Source organism: Zophobas morio, unplaced genomic scaffold (assembly GCF_036711695.1).
Source record: "Zophobas morio isolate AGI-343-1 ecotype UQ-CSIRO unplaced genomic scaffold, CSIRO_AGI_Zmor_V1 ptg000042l, whole genome shotgun sequence".
In the NCBI taxonomy this organism is placed as follows: domain Eukaryota; kingdom Metazoa; phylum Arthropoda; class Insecta; order Coleoptera; family Tenebrionidae; genus Zophobas; species Zophobas morio.
Genome location: NW_026972147.1, coordinates 142,985 through 162,585, shown reverse-complemented (window position 1 = coordinate 162,585; position 19,601 = coordinate 142,985). Strand labels below are relative to the sequence as shown.

Here is a 19,601-nt window from a genome sequence, read left to right as displayed (position 1 = left end):
TCCTGAATGGGTGAATATGCCTATATTTAACCGATATAGTATTGTAATGATTCACGTGACTATTATGAGCTATTCAAGTTGGTAGAAAAGTATTTCTAATCGTACTGTTAAAATTTTTTCAGTAAAAGATCGTAAATTAGTGACAGCAAACTTTTCTTTTTGATTCTCATTAAACTTCCTTACCTACACAGTTCGAATATTCCTTTAGAACTGAACTTTTAAAAATAGATTCAAAGAAAGAAAAAGCTCAACTACAGCAAAATTATAAATAAAAATCTTGCTTATTAAAAAAAATAAATTTTAGTAATGGTAGTATATAGATATAAAAAGTGGTGAAGTAAAAAATACCAATCCCTGAAATAAGCAGTAGAAAAAGGTTAAAGAATCTGGCTCTCAAGTAATAGTGATATGGATTACAAAGCGAAAACGGCTTTACTTGGTTTATATAATGGGTAATGCAAACCCCCAGTTTCGAGTTAGTTTACAAATAAGGTAAACGGAGACTAATGAAAAGACTTAAAGAAAAGAGTAAAGGAGCAGCTAAGTTTTATAAAAGTATCACAAAAAGGCGGCTAAGGCGGCTTATCACTTTGTTAAAGTATATACTTATCAGGAACTGACTTCTAGTACACTTTTTAAACCTTATTAAACTACAGAATGAAGGAATCGCTCTAATACGGGAGAGGCCATTCTACATGTGAGACGAGCACTAAGTTTAACTATTTTTTTAATAACTAGCAAATTGTTAATATACATGAGGAGTGGTTCGCGCACGACGAACTTGTTTCTTTAATTTGTGGTTGTGGTCATTACGTGTGATACGCCTCAGTATTTTTTATAACAACCAAATAAATTATTGTCTTGAGACTTTAATTCTTTATATTATAATATCTTATTGTCTGCACTACATAATCTAAGTAATTAAATAATATAGTTTATGAAATACCATTCTCAAGGACTTAAGACGAGCGAATCAACATAACTGAAAATAATGAATAGCTAAATAGCTTTTTTAAAGGATAAAATAGTTAATGATTACGAAACAGTTTTTATATTAATTCGAAAAAATTCAGATAACTATGCAAAACAAATGGTCGCATTAGTATACAGGGCCTATATCCATGAAATAATTTTTGAAACAGTTTCAAATGGGGGGCAAATATACACTTTACAGCGCATTGAGTTTAAAAATATTTTTTTAATCCTTTAACGCGCAAAACTCTGGGGCTTAAAATAGAGTTGTTTTTTCCGCCAAATCACTTTCTAGGGAGAAACTATACTTTAAAGTTAAATATTTGCTTTCAAAATTTGATTCTATATATTCCAATTAATATTTTAAAATAAAACAGTAAAACCAATGTTTTTACTTACCTATCCAACCAAAAATAAACTTCTTACATCCAGAATGAACGCTATTTTATTCAATAAAAAGATCGCGCAATATATGCTCAACTTAACTTTCACTGGTAACTAAATATACCACTTTTTTGTTTTGTTGGTTGCTGTCTAATTCGTTAATAAATGGTACTTAAACTTACTAGAAATTTTCAGAGACCAAGCCTGTGGTTTAGAGTCACTTTCCATAGACCTACTCTTGCAAGTTGAATCTAGGCGACAGTGGTAAACTACCCAGTAACCTATAAGGGGTTTAGTTAAGAGAAGGTTATTTGCTTAACAAATCCCTTGACTATTATAATTTAGATATCCCTATTGTTCCCTACTTTTCAATTTTTGTAAATTCAGCAAATAGCTGCGGCCAGTATTTGTAACTTACTGGCCTTAAAACATTTTTAAATGACAATACGATAATAAATTTGGATGTATAAAATTAACTTTTATAAATTCCAAGTACAGAGAATTACATATTTTATTATGCATTTATTTAAGTAGTAGATTTTTAATTGAAAATTCATTCTCATTTGAAGTTCCTAAGCTCTTATTACATGAAGGGTTGTTACAATGCCTACCATGTATGTCAGTATTTTCACTGCAGTTGCTCATACGATGAGCAACCGAATTATCAATAGTCGATAAAGCTGAGAGATTTTTATGTTGATACTCAGGAGACTTGTTAGGATAAAGGGTGTTATGAATATCTGAAAAGCAAATCCTTTTTTGAAAACGCGGATGGCTTCTATCTTTTTTTTCTTTCAATAGAAATTTAAGTGTGTTATTAGGTTCATGAGGAAAATTTGGCTGATTTTCTAGAGTGTCAAAAGTACTACTCACGCCTTTAAAACCATTGTAACTCGCATTAGCTCGAGTATAATAACAGTTAGAATCAGTATAATCTGAGTATAGTGTTAACTTTTTATCGTAACAAGTTTTCATTTGAACATGATAACTGCTAAATATATTTAAGTTGTTTTTCTGATATTTCAAGGTATTTAAATGCTCATTATCCATTGTACTTTCTTTTAACCTTGGACTTATTTTATGTTTATTCAATGTTTTGCTGACAACCATTGGATTCAAACTTAAAAATGTAATAGAACCTGTTAAAATTGGGTTCGTAGTTTCGGAAGTAAAGCCATTTTGATTATTATTAAAAAATTTTTTACATAGGCCTATTGAGCTGTTTTTTTCCTTATTATTATGTACATTGCTCAATCTTACATCATAATAGTTAGTAAATTCCCGGTCTGTATAATGCCTTCTATACCCACAAGATCTTATCGGATGTAAATGACCCTGCCAACTGTTTGACCTCTTTCCTTTCTTAATTCGAGTCTGATTATCTGTACTACTATCTTTTATCCATTTTTGTTTCATAATTGCCAGGTTCACCATCCCCTCTAACTTGCAATCTTTACAATATAGTCTTCTCTTTTCACCAGGCACATTGTAGTTAGGTTGCTTTCCGCAGCCTCCTTACAATATAAGAAATTTGATAGTTTACTGAAACTTATGAACTCTAGGAGTTTCAAAAATTAATACCTAAGCAGCGCTTGCTTATAACATCAACCATACCTTCAAGTTTACAGGTTTTACAGTATAGAGCCCTACTTTCCGTTGGAAAGTTGTAGCTAATGTTAAGATGGATATAGAATCCGGTTAATAACTTTATTTGAGTAATAATAAGTTTTATTTGTACCTAGGTAGTTTTCCGCAGCCTCCTTTACATCTCTTGCTGACAACATTAATCATTCCCTCTAGTTTGCAACTTTTACAATAAATTGGTTTACTTTCTCCTGGAAAGTTAAAATTAGGTTGTTTCCCACAGCCTTCTGTAGGGCATCTTTTGCTAATAACGTCAATCATACCTATTTTATTACAAAGTTTTTTTATAAATGCTATTTTTTAATATAAAACTATGAAGACCAGGAAGTTTACAAGCTTTGCAATAGAGTCCTCTTGTTTCTCCTTTGATGTTGTAAGTAGGGCGTTTCCCACAACCACCTTTTTTGTTAGCTTAATAATAATAAAACTTTAAAAGGGAGCATAGCCACGAAACACCTTTGCATCTCTTGTTAACTACATCTATCATCCCAATAAGTTTGCAATTCTTACAGTATATCGCCTTTGATGTTCCTGGAAAGTTATAACTTGGCTGTTTTCCACACCCACCTATTGTTAGTATAATTAATTATTTAAAGCTTAGTTTCTTTATTTTATATAGGAAAACACCTTTACATCTTCGGTTTACAACATCAACCATTCCGTGGAGTTTGCATTCCTTACAGAATAAAGCCTTTTGTTTTCCCGGAGAGTTGTAACAAGGATACTTACCACAACCACCCTTGCACCTTCTTGCTTGTGATTCAGATGTGTTAATACTACTGCTACTCAACATTTTCGGTGTTTTAATAAATTAGTCAACTCTAATATATATAAAGGAGGAATAAATGCCTTTAAACTAAGTTAAAATAATAATACTTTAATCAATTTTGTTTTTAGTATTTAAACCATTACATAAACATATATAATTATATATTGATATATTAAATAAAATATTTTTAAATGGTAAAAATATAATTATATTGTAGTAAAAAAGCTTTCGATATGGACTTATAGTAGCATACAAATTTTAAGACAATTAAACTATAATATCGTAAACTTTAGTATAGTACAACTGCTTTCTGTTATCTTATTAAACTATATTTAATACATGTTTTTATGTAATCACTATCAAAATAAACACTATAATAAAAGTTTGCTGCTTTTATAACTCCGCTTAACAAAACTTCGAACTTTATTACTGTTTTTATGCAGACCAAATCACTAAGTTAAATTTCGTAACTATCTCTATTTATAGTAGTAAATCCATCAAAAAATAGGAATAATCTGAAACAACTAAACTAATATTAGTATACACAACTACGAATAAGTATTTAAGATAAGGCATCTAAAAAAAATATAGACAAGTTACATTACTAAAGCGTTATGCCACTTGTTAGAAAGAATTTTAGACTTTTCCAAAATGCTTTATTTATTAGCCTCCTTTGGTGATTCTAGAATAATTTTCAATTTTTGGTATATATTACTTAGTTTCAATTGAAGGGAGGTTACTAAATAGTGTCAGTTTATTGCAAATGTGGTGCATACCTTTTTGTCAATCTATATAACTGCACATAACCTAAAATAGTAATTTAGGGTGTGTTTTTGCTAAAGAAAAACACAAGTTAATATTATAATTTCTAAAGCTCATAAAGTTTATATAAGTAAGTTCATATAAAATCAAATATTTTAATAGTAGAGTTGACGAAGAATGTGACAGTAATTTTTGTCTAACACAAACCTAAAGCTTTAAAATGTTTCTATATAAATATATTTTGTAAGACATGAGATTTTTTAAAAGTGTAGATCACAAGTTTTATAATATTAAATTTTATTCTATAATATAATTGGTAGAAAATTTATATTAACAAATCATAAAGTACCCATTTTCATTTGTATAAAATCAAAAATGATTAATAAATAATATTGATTTTTATTAAAGGATATGATAAAAATCATTGTTACAATGGCTACTATATAAACTATTAGAAAGAAAGCGCTAAAAGCTATATAATCCTCTAAAAAACGACACGAACAAAAAATTATAAATAAAAGTTAAATCTATATTTTCATTCTAAGGTTGGCACCATTTTTAAAAGCACTACATAAAAAGTATTAAAATATCGAGTTTCTCTTAATTTATCATTCTTAAAAACATTTAATAAACAATGTTAATATTTAACAAAGTCTTATTGTCATATTTTAGAAGTGATTTAACTTTACCTTAAAAAAAAGTTACACCACGTATCTCTAAAGCTCTTTTAGTAGCATCAAGGATCAAACAATTACCAATAATAAACAAAGTTTTATTGAGTTCTACAAAAAATAACTTTTTGCTACCAATAATTATTAAGAATTTAATTACTTAAGCATAAATTAATAAGTAAATTATAAAAACTATTAAAAGATTATCGAACATTACAGCATTTTTTTGTTAAAGGCTGACACCTTTAAGAAAGTACAATTATTAAATAAACATATATACTTCGCTAAAAGCGATTAAAAAGTTTAAAAATATATATTTGTAATTAACTATGTTGCCAAATTTTAAAAGTGAACATTAACGGTATTCCTTAGTTGTACGCGAAATATTGGACTAATTTTTTTTATCAAGGCATGTTACTAACCCGATTAAAATACTTCATCGTATAGAACCGAAAATTTTTTTTAAATTGCTAAATGTTAAGGTCCTTTTCCTCTAGATACTGGATCATATAGTTATTCTTTTTCTTTCGGGATTTTTAATGCGTTTTAAAAAGCGTATTTTAAGAATTTTGCAACAAAAGTTTGTGTTTTTGTTAAACGTACTAAAAAATGTTTCAGATTACACTTTGTTACTTCAGGCAAACCTAACGTTCGTTATTTAATTATAACTTAGTGTTTTAAAGGTTTTAAAATTCGATAACGGTATAAAATGAAAACGTTTTATGAAAACATATTTTACTTTGTAAAAGAAAGAGCAAATATATCGGATTTGTTTATAAAATTTGTCGAGTCTGTTCTTATAGTTTTTACCATCTTTTAAGCGTTAAATAAATTTTTGTCGTAGCATATAAAACAGAATTAGAAAATATGACAATTTGTTAGTTCAGTGCTTAATGTCTGCTTTACAATATCAATTTTTATATCAGATAAATATATGGCAGTTGTAGGCTAAAGTTTCCCACTGAGTTTTAGTTAACGGGTAATGCTTATAAATAGCTTGTGTATACCTTATTTGAGCTAATACACAAAGTTAACATGTTATATACTAGGAAAAGTTCTTTTAACAATATCACTCTTTTAGAATTTTTTATATATAAGCACACTTTTTTTTTTAAAGAAAGGCTAATTTCAATGCTTTGAAAAGCATTCTAAAAATACAGTTTAAGTAGATATGTATTTTGCTTAGTGGATTTAAAAGTAATTTTTTATTAGTTAAAAATTTGTTTTGTAAACCAGAGAAATCTTAACTAACAAAGATTAAACTACTAAAATGTTCCCCTAAAGGTAATTTTTGTTGAAGTTAGATTATAAAAAGACGCAGGCCATGTCAAGGTATACGATTATCATATCTTTATAAGATTGTAAAGGCCTTTTAAGAGGTCTTTTCTTTTCTGTTAAAAATAAAGCGATAAAGCTGAAAGCAAGCGAAATTCAAAGTGATAATGCCAAAAAAAATTTGTTCTGGTAAGTTGGGGTCATTCGTGTAGAAGTAAATTAAGGTTTTCACCATATATCTTTTCGTAAAACGGTTTTATATAAATTATTACTTAACACTTCCCCTCTTCCTCGTCTTTTTGTAAATTAATTTAAAGTTTAAGTACCAAGCTTATTACAGATTTGCTTTTCCCTGAAGGAATATATATTTTCAACGGGGGCTCCTGAAAATTTTCTTACTTGCTCTTATACACATTAGGCTAACATGTTTTTTCCTGGTAAGCGGTCTTCTTGCAAAACCAGATGGCTGGTCCTTCACTCACATACTTTTAACAAATATCTTAATATAATGAGACTCAAAGAAAGGGGTCCTTTTTGGACTAATTGTTAATGACTCTTCTGTTGGTTTCTGTAGTTAGTAAAGCCATAGTCCTGCAACACCGACTTTGGAGTAGGGCGCTTCAATAGTAGCCTATTACGATTGGGCAGAAGTTATTTTTCACCAAATTTTCATGTACCCTGGGTTCAACTCTATGATAAAAAGCTTGCGCTCAGTGCAGAGCCCTCGAATTCTTGTTATATTATTAATGGTGAAGCGCGTCTTGCGTCTCTTGTTATATAATCTATTCTGGTTTTAACCTTGTTTTTTAATTTTTCGTAATTTTAATTTCAAAATTCTTACTCTTATTTCGTTTATAACAAATTGTACTTAATAACCTTATTTTACACTTATTCTTACTTTTTAACGTTTTGTAATGGTGCGCTTTATTATCTCCATTTAACCCTTAGACTTTTATATAGTAACAGTAGCAGCTTGGGTAAAAAAAAACATTCAAACATTTTTTTTTGCTAAAGGCTACATTTTGTACATGAAAATATTTATATCTTTTATGCACTTTACACCAGAGGAACTTAATTGCCGGTGTTTGCTTTAAATGTTTTAAAGCCAAAAGAAACACGAGTCTTGGTTTCTTAAAGTTTCAATGTCCTCTGCACAAACTTTAGGCTTAAAGCCACATAACCACCTATTAGCATCTTGGAACAGTATATTCATAGGTGTAAAGATAAATTTTAATATTATAGTTTAGTAACTATTCCTTGCTAACTGAACCCTTAGAAAAAATACAGTCTTTTTTTTTGTTTACAATTATTTCTGTTCATGAGCATAAATCTAGTGTTCAATGCTAAGGCGTACCTGCATCTTTAGGCTAAAAATGATGGCGTCGATAATGTTTTGGTACTACATTTGCTTAACCGCCGGTGACTGAAACAAACAGACACAGAGCTATAAGGGTTCATAGGTCCAATTTTAGAGTCATCGGGTTAATTTACCTGGGGTTAACAGTTGGTATATAACGTCATTTTTTTTTTCTCACCTCCTTATCTTCAAGTTTGTCACTCAACCATATCTTAAGTTTTTTAACCCATAAGATCTGAAGAAGCTCTATGAAATTATTCGCAGTACCTATAATATTTCCGGAATCCATTAAATCGATTCTGTACTAAATACATTTGTTAAGTTTTTTAACTATGTCGTGCGAATTACCTCCCGTTTCATTATTGGCAGCTGTGATAAGGTGTAAAAACGATATAGATAGTGAATATAAAAACAATGAAAAACACTGACCCTACTTTAGCCTTTTCTTAAAAAAAGTGAAGGTAGTATATACTTTCAAAAATCCTACAATTTTAATTATAGTTTATAATAAGGGGGTAGTGTTCAAGGAAATTTTACACCGGTGAAAAGAACTTAATCCACGGACTATCACACACTGCGCTCTCCCTCTAGAGGACCCGCATATGCATTATGCGAATGAAGGAAAAATGTGTATTAGAAAATTTCGTTTTATAGGTAACCACTATGTCAGAAAAATGCGAGTTGGCACCCGACCGGATCGAACACGCCACCTTGAGCTTGCGCGAATTGCTCTGACCTCTGAGCTACGGTGACAACTCACACTTTTTAGTTGATAAATTACGTATATAACTATGTCGTACCGTTGTGCTTGTAAAGTCTTACTACTAGAGCTATAGAGAAAAATATAGAAACATATGAACAGATATAAAATATGTATGCATTTAAATAAACGCACATAGTAGTAAAGAATAAAAGTAAAAACAAAATAAAGAGGCACAGAGAGATAACTAGGTTAGCCTATGCGGTTCCTTTGTAGGTATCGTGAAGTATAAGAGACCTTGTTTTGGTTCCTCCGTTTACTAGTTTTTTCAGCCGTCCCTGATAACGTGGATTGTATAAATAATTTAGTGTTTTAGCCTTGAAGTAAAAGTCTTTGTTTCCCCTGATAAAGGTAGAAAACTTATTTAAAAAAACTGAGAAAATTATTGCAAAATATTCATTAATGACCTTGCTGCCTTTACCTCGCTGTACACCAACGAAAGGTTAGTAGAGTATTTAATAATCTAAAATATCTAGCTTAGTTCATAAACCATTGTTGATTGCGTATCGAATAAATACTTTTTTTAACAGAATGTGCACTGCCTTTAGCTCTTGAGTGGGATATATACAACTTTTGTTAATATCCAATTACTCCTAACTGAGAACTCAAGCATTGAAAGGTGTTAACTTGATCGAGTATCAGAAAAGTAGTAAGGTTAGTTCACATGGTATCATGTGCGCGCCGTTTGTCTTTTTCTTCATTTGTTGTGAAAATCGGTTTGGTGCAATTAGGAAGTCTATAATAATTATATAAGTACACAGTGCTTTAAAGTACTTCGACGTACTAACATATTATTACATGAGTGTCAATAATATACAAACCCTAGAAGGCTAACAGCCTGAAAAAAAGGATCCAGTAATTCCTTTTGATTTTACATAAGTTGTTCACGGAGGTCAAAATTATCTTATTTTCGAGTAGATTTTTTTCAAGGATTTTAGTTTTTATATTTTTAATGTTTACGTTTTTTTTTGGTGGTGGTGGGGGGGTGCACGTTAGAGAATGTTTTATACTTACGTAATCTTTAGGTAATATTTTCTCTATGCAAAATTTGGTATTAAATTGTATATAGTTTTGCTTTGTTTCCTACAATTAGGAAATAAATAAATCGCCTTAGCCGAGTTTTTTTAAAATGACAGTAAGCTGTCCTCAGTGCGGTAAATAAGAATATTCACAAATCGTGCTATCACATATTACTCTTAAATAAAAAAAGAGTACCTTAAAGTATTCATATTACTTGCTTAACTTAAAAAATTATTTATAAATAAAGCTTCTTTTATAAATGTTGTTTATATATATGGACATTGTATCGTTGGTTAACGGAGTACATTATAAAACATAAATCTAATATTTGCACTTAAAAAATTGTCCACTCTAACAAATGAGATAAACTATAAAAAAAATTAACTTATTTGACTTAGCTTGTTATTTTTTTAATATTTTATTAAATATTTCGAGTAAATTTCGCAAGTTAGAGAATAGGTCTAGCTTAAAAAGCTTTAAAAAGTAAATAAGACTGGGTTCTGAATATCTTCCCCTCCCAGCCTTTTTATAATGATGTCCTCTGGCAAGTTTAATAAAAGAAATAATCAATAATGTTTATAAAGCTTACTTTAGACCCTGCCCAAAGTTTTTGTACGAATCTTTTAACGTCTTGTAATAATAGGTTCAGCTAGCCGTCGTTTTGGGGTTTATATAAATAACAGAACCTTTATCCTTTGATGTCGTTCATTATACTAACGTAGTTTTTATAATTCATAAGATAATCTGATTGTTATATTGATTATTTGTAGCTATTATTATTGTTTTTATTAAAGCTATTGTTATTGTTAAAAAAAGAATGTTATAATATTTTAATTTTTTCAGTTTGCTGTAGTTAAAGGTATGCTTAATCTAACACTTTTTAAAGTAAATTAGATATTTTTTATTAAGATATGTGCGTTTTTCTATTTGTAAACAAAAAATTTATTACAAGTTACGGTAGTTTTTTTTCACTACAGTTCTATAACTATCTTTCAAGATTGCGATCTTCTTATAACACGTGTATCGTAAGTGCAAGAGAAATTTTACTAACGATATTATTTTAGTTAAGAAATCTTAATTTTGAAGTGCTGGAACAGTTAAATAGGATTCCTTTATATAGTCTTTTGGTATATATATTAAATTTTACAAGTTAATAAATCATTTGAGCTACTATAGTAATTTTCTTTTTCTTTATCTTCACACTTACTACTAAAGAAAGCCCCCGTAACGAAAAGATCGTAAAATGAAGTGTGAACTAAAATGTTTATAATCTATTAAAGGCGGAATTGTAAGTACGCGCTTGAGAATTGCGCAGGATCAGTTTTTATTATAGTTATTACTATAATAGCGTTATAACCAAGACAAAAGACTTATAGTTTTTCTGCGTGCGTAGGAGGAATTATGCAGGCCAACACCATTAAATTTTCTCGTTTGTTTTTCATGATAAAATTAGTAAACTTTTCAACTGCTTTTAAAGAAGTTTTTAGCAATAACTCTCTTTAATTTATTTGTTCCTAATTTTAAGACCAGTTTTCTAAATTAAATTATACTGTTCAGAAGTCATTAAAAGTTTAAGTATTACAAAAAGTTTTTTTTTATTTTATAAGAAACGATAGCAAGATAAAATTGTATAAGGTTTAGAAAAATCTAATTTTTTCTATAATTTTCATTTTTCACTGTTGTCAACAACTTTTTTTACTTTTTACTTTTTTTAAATATGAAGTTTTTAATATATTTGTACTTTTATTTATTAAATATTACAAGTACTTTAAAAGAAAGTATGCACATCATCATCCATAAAAGCGAAAAATGACTGAAGATTTCGCTTCGTGACGATAAAAAGGACGGAGTTTCCACAAATATAACATCCGTAGAGCAGTTTTTCACTTGTTTAAAACCTAAAAAAAGTAAATTTACAGAAGTTATAATTTTAAATAATTTTAATATAAAAAAATATAAGAATATAATAAAAAGTAAAAAAAGGTTATTTGTAAATTTAAAATAAATTTAAAAAAAATATATACATATAAACAGTTTCTATTCGTATAGAATAGAAAGAAAATTTATATTTAAGAAAACCTTCATAATAAGAGTAAAAATTGAGTATTATAATAATAAAGGTAAACATAAACTTTTAGGATCTTTTTTTATTAAGAACTTAAACAAGATTACATATAATAAACTAAAAAATATATATTTTTATATATAAAACATTTTAAATATGAAATTTTACTTCATTAAATATATTATAAAGTTTTTTTAAAATATCTTATAATAATATTAATAATAAACAGAAATTTCCAAGAACTTTAACAATTTATACTATAAATAAACTTGAAATATTATATTTTTTTAAATATAAAAATAAAAAAAATTAACATATGAAAATTTACTTTATTAAATATACTAAAAAGTTTTCTTTATGAAATTTATAATAAACTTATTAAAAAATTTTGTAATAATAATAATAAAGTAAACTTGGAAATATTATACTTTCTTTAATATAAAAAAACTTAAAATATAAAAGTTTACTTTAATAGATGTATTGAAAGTTTTCTCAATATTTATAATATATAATAATAATAGTAATAATAAACTTATAAAAACTTCTAAGAGAATATTAAATAAAATTGAAGGTAATACTTATTTTTAAAAATATGTATAAATTTTAAATAAAAAAGTTTACGTTAATATTAATAATAATAAACTTACATAACTCAAAAAAATCTTTAACAATATTATATATATAATAAATAAACTTAAACTATAATAATTTTTAACCTATAAATTATTTTATATATATAAAATTTTACTTTCATATATAAAAAGTTTATAATGGTATATATTTTATGATAAACTTTTTCGAAGATTCTATAATTAGAAAATTCTTTTAATAATAAACTTTTATTAATATATAATGAAAAAGTTTGTAACAACTTAACTTTTTTATTATATTATTATAAAAAAAATTATTTAAAATAACATTTTCTAAAAACTCTATTTTTCTTTAAAGCTTTATTAAAAAAATATAAATTCTTATATTTAATATTTCCACTAAATTTATTTTAAAGTATTAAATAGAAAAAAACTTTTTTTTAAAATTTTTTAAAAAATTTTTGTTTCTATAATTTCCTCTAAATCTATATTAGTATAAATATATGGGAATGTCTATTATTATTACCAACAACGCTATTCTTCCTATCAAAATAAACCAAATGTGACCTAAAAAAATAAAACGAACGTTAAAAATATTTAAAATAATCATAAAAAGATAAACATTATCTACATATAAAAAACTTTTGCAATAAATATCATGATAATAATAATATTATATGAATAAATATAAATAATATTTTAAAAGTTATAATAATTTATAATATTACATAATAAAAAATTCTAAAACTTTTTAAGTGTAGCGAAGAAAAATACTATCACTTTAGAAGCTGTTAATATTATTTGTTACTTTTATTATTATTATTATTATTATGTAACCTTAAAACGGTCCCCCCAAGAATCATTGAATTTCCGCCTGAAATTCCTAGTAAATAATTTTTTCCTAATAAAAATTTATTAAAAAAAAGTAACATATAATCCTTTTTTTGAGTAAAAAAATAAAAAAACACAAAATAAATATATATAAAAAATAAAAATATATTCGAATTTTTTTAAAAAAAATTTTATTAAAAGGTTTTCATTCATAAATTTTGAAAATGATACTAAAAAAAAAATTGGAGAAAGAAAAAAATAAAAAAATAAAAAAATATATTTAAAATTTTTTTTAAAATAAGTTGTTAAAAATTAAGAAAATTAAGTCAAAAATATTATTAAAAGATAATTTAAAAAAATTTTTTTTATAAAGTTTTAATAATATAAAATTTACCATCCCCCAGCCAATAATCACTCGGTTTAAAAGAGAGTTCAAAATTAGTAAACGGCTCGAGATAGTCGGGTACTAAAACTCTCAGTATCGGACACCGATTAATAACGTCCTGACCAATCGGAAGGCTAAGAATATTTTTGAAATTATTATTTTGAAATAAAAGTATTCTTTTTTTTTTACTCGATATTATTATTATTATTAATTATTACTTTCTGTTAATAGATTTAGATCAATTTTATTTCCCTTATATCGATCTTTAGAGTTATTATTATTTTTCTAAGTAAAAATATTATAGTTTTATCTTACTTATTTCATTTCCTTTAGAAAATAATAAAAAGTTATTGTTTTTATTTCTTTCAATATAGATAAATTATTTATAGTATTTTTCAAGTAATACAAAGTTATATTAATTAAATGATAAGTTTTTTATATTATCAATATATAAAATAATTAAAGATATATACTTTACATGATTCATTCTTTTATTTCATAATAAAAGTAACTAAATAGTAATTAATAAAACTAATAAATTTTTACTTTACTATAAATGCTCTCTTAAGTTACTATAAAAGTTTATATTGTTTATTATTAATAGTATAGTATATATCGTTTACAAAACTTAAATCACTTTTACATTATAGTAAAAGTTTATGATTATACTTATTCATAAGTAAAATAAATATAGTTTTGCAATATTTTAATAACTTTTAAATACTAATAAAAGTTAATAATCATTTAATTTATAAGTAAATTAAATATAATTTTGCAAAACTTTAATCATTTTTAAATAATAAAAGTTTATTATAATAATTATTATTTTTGATCAACGTATAAAATGTATTGTTATTATATTTATTTTAAAAGTAAACTTATACAGTTCAACATTAGTTGAATCACTTAATTAAATTGTTATTAGTAATAAGACATACTCATTCTCACTTTCTATATTTACTAAAGCTTTACTTAAAATTTTAAATATTATTTTATTTTTTTATTTTTGTATTATTTTTATGTAAAAATATAAACTTTCTATACAAAATAGAAGTTTATGATTATTTAAAAATATTATAATTTAATATATGAATATTAATTTTTTGCAGTAAAAACTTTACAAAAGTTTTACTCGTATTAAAAAAGTGAATAAAACATATTATCTGTATATATAAAATTCTTTATATATTTATGTATTATTATTTATAAAGTTTTTTATAAAAATTAACAATATACTTTTTATTTTTTATTAATAAATACTTATTTTGTTTTAAATATATAATAATAATAAAAAATATTCAACTGAATAGTTATTAACACAAAGTTTTTATTAGAATTTTATTATTTTTTTACTATTATAGCAGAGAAAATAATTTTATTCTAAATTTTGTTATTATTATTTTTATAAGATTAACTTAATATTAACTCTATAAGTAAAAATAAAAACTGTTATTGCAAAGTATATATAATATAATAATAACCAAAATAAAATAAAAATTTTATATTTATAGATGAAAGCTTTTTAATTTATATAATTATAAAAACTTAGAAAAAATTTTTTGTTATTTTCTTTTATTTAATATAAATAATAATACAATAATAATATATAGAAAATACTTGAAACCTTTTTTTACCAATCAGCTTCTCGTGACAGTCGAGTAAAGGCTCATTAGGGAGCACAATTGGGCACAAAATGTGTGTTATTTGGCGCAAAACATGCACATCGACTATAAAAAGGGTCGAGCCTAAAAATTTTTCGTATAAAACTTTCTCAAGTTATAAAAATATTTTTTTTAATTAGAAAAACTTTTTTATATAATTTACATTCTTTTTACATAAATTTTTGATAGAAAAAAGAATTAAAAAATTGTCTTTTATTTTATTACTAAAGAAATTACTTTGCTTTTCTATATACTTAAATAATTTATTTTTAAAAGCTCAATCTCTTATTTTTTTGATTCAGTAGTGCATTTGAAAGAACGAACTTTACTTTTTCACTACAAATAAAGAAATTAATTTTTATAAAAAAGCTCGATTTTTTATTGTTTTATAATAAAGTAGTGCACTTCAAAAAAATAACTTTTCGATTTATTAATTTGTTAAGTTCAACCTTTTTTTACCAAAAAAAATTCGAAATTCACTTATGATTTGTTTTTTATAGAAAATTTTAACTTTTATTGTTTCAGTTAACTTTATTTTTTTAATCAAAATTTTTTTAAATGAGCATTTTACTTAACAAATAAATCTAATTTTAGTATAAATGAAGAGAAAATTTAGTTATTAGACAAACTTTCAAGTAATAAACTTTTTAATTTATTTTTTATAAATTATTATTTACTATATTGTTTTTATACAATTTTTCTATCTTTCTAGAAAAATATTAACTATATTATATAGAGAAACTTTTTTAAAAAAAATTAGTAACTTAAGTATTTAGAAAAAAGTAACTTGAAATTTTTTTTATATTAAACGAATTCTTATATCTCTATTTAAACTTTTTTTTACGTTTATTAAATTAAAGTTTTAGATGTTTATACAAGAATTTAAATTATAATGAGAATTTACATTATTAAAATTTTAAATTTTAAATATTTATCATTTCAAAATAAACTTTATGATTTTAATATTTAATTGTTTAATATTAATTTTTTTGCCAGCGCGTAATACTTTTAAAATTATAAGCTGTAACATTTTACAGATTATTTTTACAATTTAAATATAATTTTTATAAATATTTTACAGTTCTATAATTTTTCTGCATTTATTTTTTATGAAATTTATTTAGTTTTTCTTAAATTTTTTAAAAAATTATAAAGATGTGAAGATTATATAATTCCATTTTAGATAATTTAAATAACAGTTGCAACAAATTTAAAAATTTTATATTATAACAACATTAAGGAAAAGAAAGTTAAATTCCCGTAGAAAAATCTTTTTTTTTCTTTTTTTTAATTTTTTTTATTACACTTGAATTTAGTAAAATTAATTTTAAAATTCATGTAAATTTAAATAAAAACTTGTAAAAATAAGAAACTAAATAAGTAAAAGTTGGTGTTAATATACTTTCTTTTTATTTTATTATATTAATTAGTTGAGAAAACGTAAAGCACCTGAATCGACTATTGCTTCTGGAGAAGAAGCTTTTATAGTATGATTTCCTAGTTTTAATTTTTTAATTCCGATGGTATACCTAAAGATTAGAAAAAGATTAATAATGGGTTAATAATAATCATTCAAAGCAATTTAAAAAAAATTTTATAACTGACGTTATTTAAAGATAATTAAGAATTAAGATATATATATATAAAAAATTGAATTAAAGATTTCGTTCGTTACCAGCCTTTATGAGACACTTTTGTTAAGTTCATCCCTTCCATCTAATTTAATTTCGTAAATTAATTATATAAAAAGATTTGCATTTGCTTACGTACATAACCACCACCAAGAAACATACGTCCACCGCCTTTATTACCGGAATTAAAACACAAACTAAACGCATCAGAAAGATTGTTTGACTCTTAAAAAAAAAGTTAAAAAAATTAAAAATTAAGTATCTTTACTAAATAAGAAAAACCTAAAATAGTGGTGAAGGCATCTTGATTATGAGCCTTCCAATTTATTTTTGAAATTGCCTTTTCATTTTAATTATTTTATGACTTTATTTTTAGATTTTAGGAAAAAACAATAAAAACCGGATGGGCGAGCCCCCATATACCATCATTGCCATAATAATTTAAACTTTTCGACCAAACTACAGAAGAACCAAAGTTTACAATCTCCACTGAGATTGCCTATCTAATAAATATTTACTAGAGGCGTTGCATTATAATATTTCTCCGTTTAATTCAAAACATGTACAAGTTTATTAAATTTTATTTTCAATAAAAAAATCTCTTGCAACTATTCTAAATATCAATATTTACCTGGATGGTGTCGTAAGCAGTATAAAATAAAATAAATCCCGATTCATAACATATTAACTGTAAATCTTTAGAAGTAGATCCTAAGCAAATAGATCAGAAAGTTGCATATAAAATAAGAATTTATCTTTTGTACAGCTTTTGATTTGAGTGGTTTGATTATTATAAAAAACTTAATAAAACCCCTCGCCCCCTCTTCTACTCCCTTGTAAATTTTAAATTTTTAGAGAGTATTAAATAATAATAGGATTTTTTTAACATATTTTATTAGATAATGAATGTTGCAAAATTTTAATTTAGTAAACTTTGTACGCTATACTAAACAAGCTAAGCTGATGAGATAGTTGTCAGTCAAGGTTTAAAACAAGTTCTAAACATACATCTTTAAAAAGCTTCAAAATATTGTTAGAAAAATCGTTATAAACTTTCAAACTCTTCAGTTGTGATAATTATTTAGCAATTTGTTTTTTTTAATAAATGAGCGCAATATTTGAAAACCTATGTATGGTGTACGAGAGCATTCCTTTGTATCATTTTTTACATTCAAAGCCCTCAATGCAGCTATCGGCTCTCGATCATATACAGTGCAGTCTTTTAACTGCCCGAATATTATAGATAAATAAGTTATTAGGCTTATATTTAAAACTCTTTATTCTAATGTTACTGTAAAAATTAATTGGAAAATTTAAGGAATAATAAACTATTACGAATGTTATATGTAAAACCTCTTTTACATCAAGAGATCGACAATTTTGTCCAGCCAGAATTAAATCACTACTTCCTTTTAAAACAGAGTTTATATGCTGTTTTATGAGTTAATTATGAATTATTTATTGAAAACCTGTATCTACTATAACTTGAAGAATCTGGGAATGAACAACAAGCTCAATGTAGTAAAAACTCATTAAACCACCCCCATACATAGGAATGGATACAATTGTTTTGTTCATGTTTTACAAACAGTTAAAAGTTTATTTTCTATAGATTGAGTAATTATAGAGATGTGAGGACCCCTTTTCTTTTTTTACATATTCTTTAAATTTTAGTCATAACTGCTTTAACTTGCTCTTTATATTATTATGGTATTTTTACATCTTTTTGTTAAGATGTTTTTAAATCTAATTGCATGTTAAAGTACTCACTAAATTGGAAAGTATTGCTTCTTTTTTAAGCTGTCTTAATGCTTGTTTCCATGTTTGTAACTCTTGTGGTGTGTGATAAGCTACTTTTACTTTTACTTAATTTTGACAGCTTTAAGCTACTAAACTTTTCTGACCTTTTTTTTTGGTCCGAAATACTTAAAGCAAGTCTCCATAAAAAAAGTTTACAATTTGCGTAGCTTTATTATAAAGGTTTTAATACTTTTAATTCCAGGACCTAGTAACAGCAGAAACTGGAAAATTTGTAATTAAAAAAATGCGTGAGTATAGGTGAGAACTAAGGAACGTTTGAACATAAAATATATTCTTTTTTTTTCGGCGCAACTATAAATTTGTTATTATCTTACTTTTTTTAGATTAGTTTTTTAAATAGTTATTATAGTACTGGTAAATAGCTCTTTTCAGTGTATACAATTAACTAAATGTATACTAATTTATATATAGCACATACTTCACAAAGTAATTAGTATTGTGAACTATTAGTGATGTGCTGTTAACCTAGTAGGTATTGTAATGTTAAATTTTTTAACTTCATTTTTTCGATATTGATTTATAAATTTCTTTAATGCAGTAAAAGAATGTTCCACTTTTGCCCTATTTGTTTTCTTTTAGGTTTTGAAAAAAATAAAAGAAATAATATAATAAAAATTAAAAAAATGGGGGTTTGGAGATATAAGTATTGTATGTATAGACAGGGATTTATGCTATCTGTTTATCAATTTTGTGAACCATTTTGCTAAATTCAAGTAAAGAAAAATAGACAAAATACAAACAACTTAATTTTAAGTTTTTACGTAGGTCCAAGCAAGGCAACGCTTTAAACCTTTTCTCTTAAGTGAAAAAATCCTAAATTTAGTTTCTTTTTCGTATTAGCAATAGTTTCGTTTCTTGCTTATTATTATAGTATTTATGAATATGATAAATATATATCTTCATATGTTTTCGTGTCAAAATGCTTTGAACTATGCAACTAATAGTATAATGGGCAATCGAGTGAGTTTAGCATTAAAGATTTGAGCACTGTCAAAGCTCAAAA

The 19,601-nt window shown here is 25.1% G+C and overlaps 1 protein-coding gene across 1 annotated transcript; it reads right to left on the bottom strand.

The window, feature by feature from the left end:
* Positions 1–7,023: 7,023 nt before the first annotated feature.
* Positions 7,024–17,107, bottom strand: LOC135141084 (uncharacterized). The gene is made up of 8 exons (XM_064071936.1): positions 17,060–17,107; positions 16,917–17,002; positions 16,822–16,862; positions 16,596–16,675; positions 15,110–15,230; positions 13,495–13,619; positions 13,107–13,170; positions 7,024–7,108 (listed from the first exon to the last, which is right to left on the bottom strand). Exons 2-8 carry the CDS (start codon positions 16,935–16,937, stop codon positions 7,024–7,026), a joined length of 537 nt encoding a protein of 178 aa, XP_063928006.1. The 5' UTR covers positions 16,938–17,002; positions 17,060–17,107.
* Positions 17,108–19,601: the final 2,494 nt, after the last annotated feature.